The sequence below is a fragment of the Camelina sativa genome, chromosome 8 (assembly GCF_000633955.1).
Source record: "Camelina sativa cultivar DH55 chromosome 8, Cs, whole genome shotgun sequence".
Lineage (NCBI taxonomy): Eukaryota > Viridiplantae > Streptophyta > Magnoliopsida > Brassicales > Brassicaceae > Camelina > Camelina sativa.
In genome coordinates, this window is record NC_025692.1 from 26,646,840 (window position 1) to 26,655,947 (window position 9,108).

General features: G+C 35.5%; 2 protein-coding genes across 2 annotated transcripts; both read right to left on the bottom strand.

Annotated features, from left to right (window-relative positions):
* LOC104708821 (dnaJ protein P58IPK homolog) lies at positions 588 to 3,300 on the bottom strand. Its single transcript, XM_010425451.2, has 9 exons — positions 2,942 to 3,300; positions 2,498 to 2,663; positions 2,192 to 2,393; positions 1,931 to 2,091; positions 1,744 to 1,837; positions 1,442 to 1,654; positions 1,281 to 1,358; positions 978 to 1,196; positions 588 to 876 (listed from the first exon to the last, which is right to left on the bottom strand). The coding sequence occupies exons 1-9, from the start codon at positions 3,069 to 3,071 to the stop codon at positions 691 to 693; spliced, it is 1,449 nt and encodes a 482-aa protein (XP_010423753.1). The 5' UTR covers positions 3,072 to 3,300; the 3' UTR covers positions 588 to 690.
* On the bottom strand, positions 4,497 to 8,157 carry LOC104708822 (zinc finger protein JACKDAW-like). The gene is made up of 4 exons (XM_010425452.2): positions 7,561 to 8,157; positions 6,765 to 7,164; positions 5,678 to 5,934; positions 4,497 to 5,547 (listed from the first exon to the last, which is right to left on the bottom strand). The coding sequence occupies exons 1-4, from the start codon at positions 7,745 to 7,747 to the stop codon at positions 4,850 to 4,852; spliced, it is 1,542 nt and encodes a 513-aa protein (XP_010423754.1). The 5' UTR covers positions 7,748 to 8,157; the 3' UTR covers positions 4,497 to 4,849.

Here is a 9,108-nt window from a genome sequence, read left to right on the forward strand (position 1 = left end):
AGAATCAGACCAAGGGTGTTGGTTTTCAAATCTTTGCTACATCAAGAATTTGGAATATTTTAATGAGAAACAGAGAAACTAAGGAAGAAAGGGACCAAAAGCTTATAAGCGAGGGATGACATAAGATCCTCACGAGGAGTGGGAGTGGCTGCTCTTGGAGCTTATGTCTCCTATACCTTTTGATCTTCATCATCCTCTTCTCTATCTTCTTCCTCGTAGAACCTCGTCTCCTTTAGATCGTTCTGGTTTGGCAGAAGATCCTCAACTTCTAATTACATTGCAACACTTGCACATACTTATAGTGGTTTCTTACCACACACACCCGTTTTGTTTAGTGTTAAGGCTTAATAGCCAATTTTGTCTTGCTCAATTTCGATTAGCGTTATTTGATTAACTGCTTCTCTGTGGATACAACTCTGAGAGAGAGAGAGAGGGAGAGAGAGTTTTTCTCGAGGCTCCACGTTGAAAATTTTAAGAATAAGAACAAAGAGAGCTTCAAATTTGTTGTACTTTAGGATTGTGAATTTGTGATATAGATTGTGTTACTATGTGTTACTGTTTTGATTCAAAATGAGACAGCATTACGATTAAGATTGCACAAAACTTTTCTGATGAAAGAAAGGAAAATGTGTTTTTTGAGTATAATTCGGAAAGTTCAGTCTCAAGTTACATGATACTTTCATGTCCAAGTTAGAAACCGAAACCGCCAAAACCACCACCACCGCCGGGAAAACCGCCCTCAAAATGGAAAGTATACTGTTGTCCACCACCACCACCACCATGAAACGGATTGAATCCTCCACCGCCGCCTCCACCCATATCTTCAAGATCCTCTCCTCTGTCAAATCTCGCCCGCTTATCGTCATCTCCAAGAATCTGGTCAATTCACACGTTAGATATACAATAAAAATGAGTGAGCCACAGGAACGCTTGTGTGTGTGAGTGAATATGAAAGGGGATTGTGCATTTTGTTGAACCTCATAAGCTGCAGCGATTTCTCGGAACTTGTTCTCAGCTTCTTCTCTATTGTCTACGTTTTTATCAGGATGCCACTGTAAAGCAAGCTTCTTGTAGGCTCGTTTGATTTCAGAGATGGAAGCAGTTTTGGAAATTCCAAGAATCTTATACCAATCTTTTCGTTTGCTCATCTTTAGTGCCTTCTCTGCTCTACCAAGTGCTTCATGAATTTCCATGTCCTGATATAGTTAGATGCGTATTTAGTTACGTTAAAAGGGTATCAGAAACACACTGACGATAAACAAACTAATCTTTAAACCAACCTGAGAGTTTTGAGCGGCTTGCTTCAAATCCTCCACAGCTCCTTCCCAATCTTCAAGCAACAGTTTAGCTTCTCCCCTCTGATGAAGTAAGTAATCAGAAACCTGTTTGTTTGATAGCAAAGTTGCGAATGTGTAATGATATGATACTTAATGATTTGAACCTGATGTAAAGCTTCAATCAATTCTCCATCGATGTTAAGTGCTTCATTACAGCTATTTAAGCCGTCTTTTCCACGGCCGAGCCTGACTGAGACCTTGCATAATCCAAGATAGAGATGCACGTTATTTGCCGTGTGTTCAGGGTCCAGAGCAATAGCTTCTTTATACTCCTCTGCTGAAACTCGCAACTTTCCTTTGTTTGCATTATCTTCTGCCTGCAATAATAGAACACAAGTTTTCAACACACTAAATTGGCAGCTAAAGCTCAATGTTAGGGGAAGACGAAGAGGTTTACAGGACTCACGCTTTTTGTTTTCTTGAGCAGTTTTTTCAGTCCGAAGTATGCTTTCTTCAGTTCACTGTGTTCCGGATCAAGACGAAGCCCTTTTTGGTAATGCCTGAAACAAAGAGTTTAATCAAGCGCAAATCAGTTTTGGAGCCAAACTCTCTCTCCAAAATGAAAAAGTGGTTTGAATGAAGTTAGAACAAACCTTTGGGCAATGTCATGATCTGCTAAATAGTAGTAGGCACGGCCACGAAGGAGCAAAGCCTCAAGATTATTTTCATCTTCCTTGAGAATATAACCAGTCTCAGAAATTACAGCAGAGTAGTCTTTAGACACCATAAGGAGCTTGACTTTGAGAAGCTTTGCCTGAAATGAAAAAAAAAACGAGGTAAACAATAAGAAACTGCATGATCAGAGGAGGTACTACTAAAATATATATATGTTAAATAGCCATCAAGAAGAGAACCTTAGAGCAAGCTGGGGAGAAGACAAGAACAACTTTATCAACAAATTCAAGAGCTTTCGCAATGTCCTTTGATTCATACAAAGTTGAGGCAGTCTCCAAAGCACTCTTAGCTTGATGAAGCTGCGAGAGCTCTTTCTCAGCATTTGAATCTCCTGATTTAAATTCTAGATATTTCTGGTAGTTATTTTCAGAGTCTTCGTATCTATATAACACAAGAAAAAAAAAAGCATCATAGTCAGAGCCACATCTTCTAATCTTTTCAAGTGAAAACCAAACCAATGGAACCTTTTAGGCCAATTTACATACCTGCAAAAATGACGAAGCACAGAGGCACGCTTAAAATAAGCTTCAGAAAGAGCAGGGTCTGCTTCGATGGCTGCATGCAGATCATCGAGGGCATCACTGTAACGCTTAACCTTGATACTTTGTGAAGCCCTCTCATATAACTCAGCAGCTTCCACTGATTGACCATCTGTACAAACAAAAAAAGCCCTAAATTCATAAGTAAAACCAAATTTGATCAATTCATAATGTGGGGAGCTAGCAAAAACAGAGCCCTAAATTCGATTCCAGTACAGGGATTGCAACAAACCCAACACCAAAGAAACCAAATTTCCGAAAATAAAAGAAACGATTCACAATTTGGTACAAATTTCTAAACCCTAAGATTACCCAAATCAGCTAAACTTAAAAACAACAAACATGAATTTTCACGCCACATGGAAAAAAAAAAAAAAAAAAAAGGGGTACCTAAAGTGGAAACGAGAGGCTGAAGAAAAAGAAGTTGGCAAGCAAATACAAAGTTGAGAAGAAGAACAGTGTATGCCATTCCTCTCCAACCTAAGATATCCATCCCTGACCAAACTCTGAACAGATCCATTCTCCCGATTTCAATACATATACATACACACTGTCTTGTCTTGTCTTGTATTGTAAACGGCCCAAGGTCACTACACCCACCCCCACGAATTTGAAAAATATTCAGAAATCAAAGAGAGACGAACGAACGAACGAAAGACTTCGATTCTAAGCAAAAAGCTCCACGCGAATTTGTGTGTTTCGTTCGGATCGAATTCGAAACCTTTTTTCGATTTTTTGATTTTGCATGTTTCTTCAAAGTGTAAACTAGTAACAACACGTTGTTCTATCCAATCACTATGATCCACGTGGAATTTGTTTTACGCACTTTTTTAGTTTTGCATCTTATTACCAATGAGAATCAAACACGTATGACTAACTGTTTACACGTAAGTTCTTACACTGCCACGTAAGATTATTGAGATTCTTTTGGGCCTATTAGATTTGTGGCCTCTATAACTGGAAGAGATCAATATAGGCCCATAATGTTAAAAAGTGTAATTAAACGGATCAGTAGCACAAACTTAAACCGATAAAGGCCACGTAAGATTTTTTTTTATTTTTTATTTTATTTTGTAAATTAGATTTTCTCTATTTTGTGATTTTAGTTATGCCGAGTATCAAACTAAAATACAGAATATTTATTAGAAGGAAAAAAATGAAACCTACTAGTACTAACACCATATTATGAAAAAGGAACTTATTGTCCATATAGTTAGAGGCACTTATAATAGATAATCTTAGAGTTATAGTGTTTGACAATGAAAAAGGAATAATACATGGATCCACAAGACGACATAATTCATATTTTCTATGTACAATAATACTAGCTATTAAATTATAGTAGTAGTAAATAACTAATGTATGGAGTTTATAGAATAAGTCAAAATAAAGACAAGGCCTATTAATCTACTGAAAAGTGAAAATTAAATTATTTTCATTTTATGCAGAACCCAAAGGTACATTGACATGACACACATCTCTAGAACTCGAGTTTGGATCAAGTACCTATTGAAAAGGAAAGTTCAACAAGGTCGTTCAGTTTCAACTGGTTTTAAAAATAAAATTATAGTACATATAAGAGTTTTGTTTTTTACTAAAGAAAATTTCTGTTGACGTAAAATATTGTGTTTGCTTTTTGACTGAAAACTTTTGAAACGACTTTGGGTTGTCTTGGAGAACATTTTGTAGGATATTGTCAACTTATCTAAATTTCGAATCGTTTGCCAAAAAAAAAAAAATCTAAATTTCGAATCAAGAGTAGTGACCAGTATGTATATATGCCATTATATTATTTCTACACAAAAATATCATAAATGATTAATCCAATGATTTCCAAGCGAGTTCCGACCCAACATTCTTGCGATTGGGATAGAACATATCAAAATATCACATGAACGACGTAAACAGTTTCTAGATGAACAAACTTGGAAAAGCCTCGTGAGGATTATACCGATCATATTTTTTAATATCTCATTACATAATGAAAAGAAAATAACATTTACAAAACGACAACATTGGAAATACATATATCCATGCATCATGCATGTCATGGTATATATGATGGCGATAACCATAAACATAGTAAAAGTACATAAGATTCAATGTAAAAATTGATATGATGATGTCTTGTCAACCTTTGTCCCCACATTCCGACCGCTTCACAAGGGGGGTACGATTCTTATTAGACTTGTCTCCTCAAAGGAACTTCCAATCCTAATTAAACCCAAAATCTTGCTCCCCCATATTTCGATTGATCCGATCCAAATATAATACAACGTAATTTATTGCAACTCACAATCAACCCAATGGAGCAAACCTTGCGAGTTCTTGAGGCAAAAACGGACGACGGCCTGTTTGGTGAGGGTGATGTTCGTTGCTCACTCCTAGAAAATCCCGGGTTAGACCCATCTGTTGAACCGGATTTAGACCCGACCGGTTCGATTGTAAAGGATTATTATCCCCACTATTAGTGGTTACACCACTAAGCGGAGGAGGAGCAAGATTGTGACTCTCTCTTGAGACGATGGTGTTGAAGTTGTTGTTGAGTTGTTGTTGGATCATCATTGGAGAAGACGATCTAGGAGGAGGAGGAGAAGCGGTGGCTGAGGATGAAGTCATTGTTGGGCCGGCGAAAAAGGACGGAGCGGTGGAGGAATTGCTTCTAGTAGAGCCCATTTGTGCAGCCTTTTGTAGGAGGGCTGTGGCAGACATTGGAGAGAGAGGCTTGTTTTGTTTGTTTTCCGAGGAAGAGGAGAAGAGTGGTGAGAAAGATGAGTCTTTTCCGGTTTGGTGTTGTTGTTGTAGTGATGGTAATGAAGCTGAGGTTTGTTGTGAAGTTGAGGATGATGATAAGGTGAGATTAGGGTTTGTGGAGGTCGTTGGAATCTGGAATTGTTGGTTGAGGTGGTGGCCGGAGAAATCGGGGAGGGATGATGATGATGACGGGAAGAGGTGGTGGTTGCCTGTGGAGGCCATTTGAACCATCTCTGATAGACCTAACGGAATATAATTATATAAATGATAATAGTATTATAACATATTCATCAAATTGAAAAACTGATCTATCATAGTATCATATATATGAAATAACTATTTAGAAAGATATGTTTGATGTGATATATATACCTTGCGCATGCATTGCACTTAGGTCATGGCCAAACCCTAAACCGAATTGAGAGATGGCAGCATTAATGTCGGAATGATGAACTCCTCGATGAACAAATCCATGTGGAAGATTTGGATTATTCATAACATTTGAATCGCTTCCAAAATTCAGATTAGTTGCAGAGGTCACCGTATTGTTATTACTTAGTGAGCTCATCCTTGCACCTTCTTCAGTCAATGCGTCGCAGAACGCTCTATGTGTGATGAAACTATCTTTCCTATAATAATAGATCGATTAATTATTAAAAAAAATGTTTCAGATTTTGCTCAAAAATTGAAGTTAACGAGATGAATAATAAAAAAAAGTCTATATAATTTAAGTAGTGAGACAAGGGCATTGATTATTAAAAAGAGCATTGAATTTGAAATCATTAGCAAAAGAAACATTCTTGGCCAGGGTAAGCATTTATTTCTCCTATGCAAACTCACGACATGAAGACAGAAACAAACATAAAACTTATACTATATATCACATATATGTATATATCATCTATAAATGTATATATGCATGTGGTTGTTGGCATAGATATATATATATATATATATATATAGCAAGTTTCTTGCCATATCGTGTGAATAGAAGAAAAGAATGAAGCCAAATAGACATGTACACATACAAACACACAAAATAATTCATAGATGCTCATGAATCTCATCGATTATCATACTCATAAAGTTGCAGCTTTTCTTTCGAAATCTTCAACATATAAATAAAAATAAATGCTCCCCAAAATTCAGAAAGTCTTCAATTAATGTTCTGCTCTAATCCAAGTTCTCAACAGATATATCTAATCACAAGACATTGCACACATACTCATGCCGACACTAAGATATATATATATATATATATATACAGACACCTATATCTATTAGACTTTGTTACACAATTTTTTTGAGCTCTAACACTCACATGAATTATTTGCCTTCTTTTCATCGGATATTGCTATTAGAGATATATATTACCAAGTTCTAGTACTTCAGATAGCACAAACCCAACTTATACATTAACCAATACGAAATATTAATCTCGTACGTAAGTAATTATTACCTGGAGAACAACGTGCCACAGTCACATTTATACTCGCGAGTGCCACAAGTTTTTGCATGTGCCTTCCAATCAGACTGAACAGCGTATTTCTTAGAACACTTTTCACACTTCCACTTCTTTTCGCCGTGTTTGCGGCTATAGTGTTTCTTGATCCCTGTGAGGTCTCCAAGGGCCCTGGAAGCATCATGGTGTACACAAGTCTTGATAGGACATATGTATACTTTCTTCTTTATCACCTCTTGTTTGGACCGTTGCTTCAGCTTCCATGGAAGGTTGTGGCCACGGCGATGGAGTTGTAAGTTCTGGTCCCTTTGAAACCCTTTGTTGCAGATCTCGCATACGAATCTGTTTGTTGCCATGAGTGTTGTTGGCGATAGAGCGATGACATCAGCATCTGGATCTGTCCATAGATATGTATAAATATGAGGTATTATCATATATCAACGCACATTTTGTTCTAATGACTCCAAAGATGTTGAACGGATTATTAAAAAAAAAATATGTAACATGACAACACGGATACAATAAGAGAACATATGCATACAAGCAATATATAGACAGATGTATGTGCCTATATGAATATTGAGTTTGTGATTGTTTCAGCAAATAATATATATGCATTTTTTGTGGCTAAATGTTATTTTCATTAGAAAGCAGATTATACAAAAATATGGAGCTTTATTTTATGCTTAATAATTTTTAAGTATCTGTGTTAGATATGTAGAAATTAATACAAACCAATATATTTCTATATATGTATATACATGTGGGTATATCATGGTGTGGAAGGAGTTACCTGGAGTGCCAGGTTGATTTCTCTTCTTCTTGGCGGATGAAGAGTTTGGTTTAGCATTAGGGTTAGGGTTAGAATTAGGGTTAAGGTCAGGGATCTGCTGCTGAAGATGATGAAGGTGTGTCTCTTGATGAACAAACCCTCCCATGGAAGATGAAATAGAAAATGGATCTCCTGGAATCATCTGCATATCTATTTTGATTTAAAAGAGAGCTAGAGAACAAGAACAAGAACAGCTGGGTTTTGTTTTTTTGTAAAAATCTCGCAAGAAAACAAGAAGATGATCAGGAGCTTTAGAACAGTATACAAACAAAAGAGATAGTTAATTAGGGTTTAATTTGTAGAGAGGAGAAGAAGAACAAGAACAAGAGCATATAAGTTTTTTTTGGGTTTTAGGGCTTGAGAATGTTTGAATGTGCTTGACTCTTTGGTTATGCCAAATGACAAGAAAAGACCAAAGAAGATGAGGAAGAAAATTTCAAGGCACGAAAGTATAAGCATATAGAAAGATTATATTGAAAGAGGATTTGTTATTATAAACAAAAGAAAAGAAAAAACTATTACAGGAATAAAGTTTTTTCTTTGTATTAAAAAAGGTTGAGAGATCTGGGAGATGTTCTTATAGAGATCTACCCTTAGTTGATATGTGAATTATTTTCAAAGGGAAAGTGATGTTTTAAAATAAATAATATTTTCTTCGAAAAGGCCAGTCTCTTCCTTTCTCGCAGTTACATAGACACACGTGCATGTGTACATCTATGGTGTGTTTAAAACTTGGGGGAAGATATAAGATAAGGAAAAGTATCCTTAATTATACTTTTTATGCTATTGTTATTTGAAAAATATTAATTTATGTTGACATACAGTATAATTAGATGGATATTTTGGTATTATTTATTTAACTAAAATCTTAATTCATATAAATTAAACCGACCGTAAAGAAAAATTATTTGTTACGGTCATAATCATAAAGGGTTACTTAGTTTTGGCACTTTATTGTTTTATGTTATTTGTAATAAGTTTTTTCTACAAATTAAATTAAATTTTCATTTTCAGAACATACACAGTACTAGTATATCTTTTGTAAACAGTAAATGATTAACATCTCTATGGACTCGTACACATATATGCAAATTCAAACTAATCTATATATAGTCTAAATCATTTCTCTTATATATAAAATCTTGCTCTATGTTAAGTCTTTTTTTCTTAATAATATCATTTTTATAAGGTTGCGACTTGAAAAAGGTTTAACACTTCGCTAATAGAGTTAGTTTGCCAATGCAATATATAACAGTTTTTATTAGTTAGTATATGAAATTCTACGTTTATTGAGATATGTATATGCTATGGTTTGGATCTATATAAATTTAATTGGACATAGTTTCAACTCCTATTTTATTTATAAAATGAAAGTTTTATTCACCCAAGAAATTGTATTTGGCAAAGGAAAATGTTCGGTGTCCCAAGAACAAAGCATATAGGTAGATGCAAAAAGTTCCCGTTGTTTAAAGGGAGCACCATCTTTGACTCCCAAAAAGTTTTAGGAAC

Excerpts from the sequence above, each read along its gene's own strand:
- LOC104708821 (XM_010425451.2), bottom strand. The coding sequence starts at position 3,071 with ATGGATCTGTTCAGAGTTTGGTCAGGGATGGATATCTTAGGTTGGAGA. Across the intron at positions 2,664-2,941 it reads GCCTCTCGTTTCCACTTTAG|ATGGTCAATCAGTGGAAGCT; the intron begins GTACCCCTTTTT and ends TTGTTTGTACAG. Across the intron at positions 1,655-1,743 it reads TGCTCAAGAAAACAAAAAGC|GCAGAAGATAATGCAAACAA; the intron begins GTGAGTCCTGTA and ends CTATTATTGCAG.
- LOC104708822 (XM_010425452.2), bottom strand. The coding sequence starts at position 7,747 with ATGCAGATGATTCCAGGAGATCCATTTTCTATTTCATCTTCCATGGGA. Across the intron at positions 7,165-7,560 it reads AAATCAACCTGGCACTCCAG|ATCCAGATGCTGATGTCATC; the intron begins GTAACTCCTTCC and ends ATCTATGGACAG. Across the intron at positions 5,935-6,764 it reads TGTGGCACGTTGTTCTCCAG|GAAAGATAGTTTCATCACAC; the intron begins GTAATAATTACT and ends CTATTATTATAG.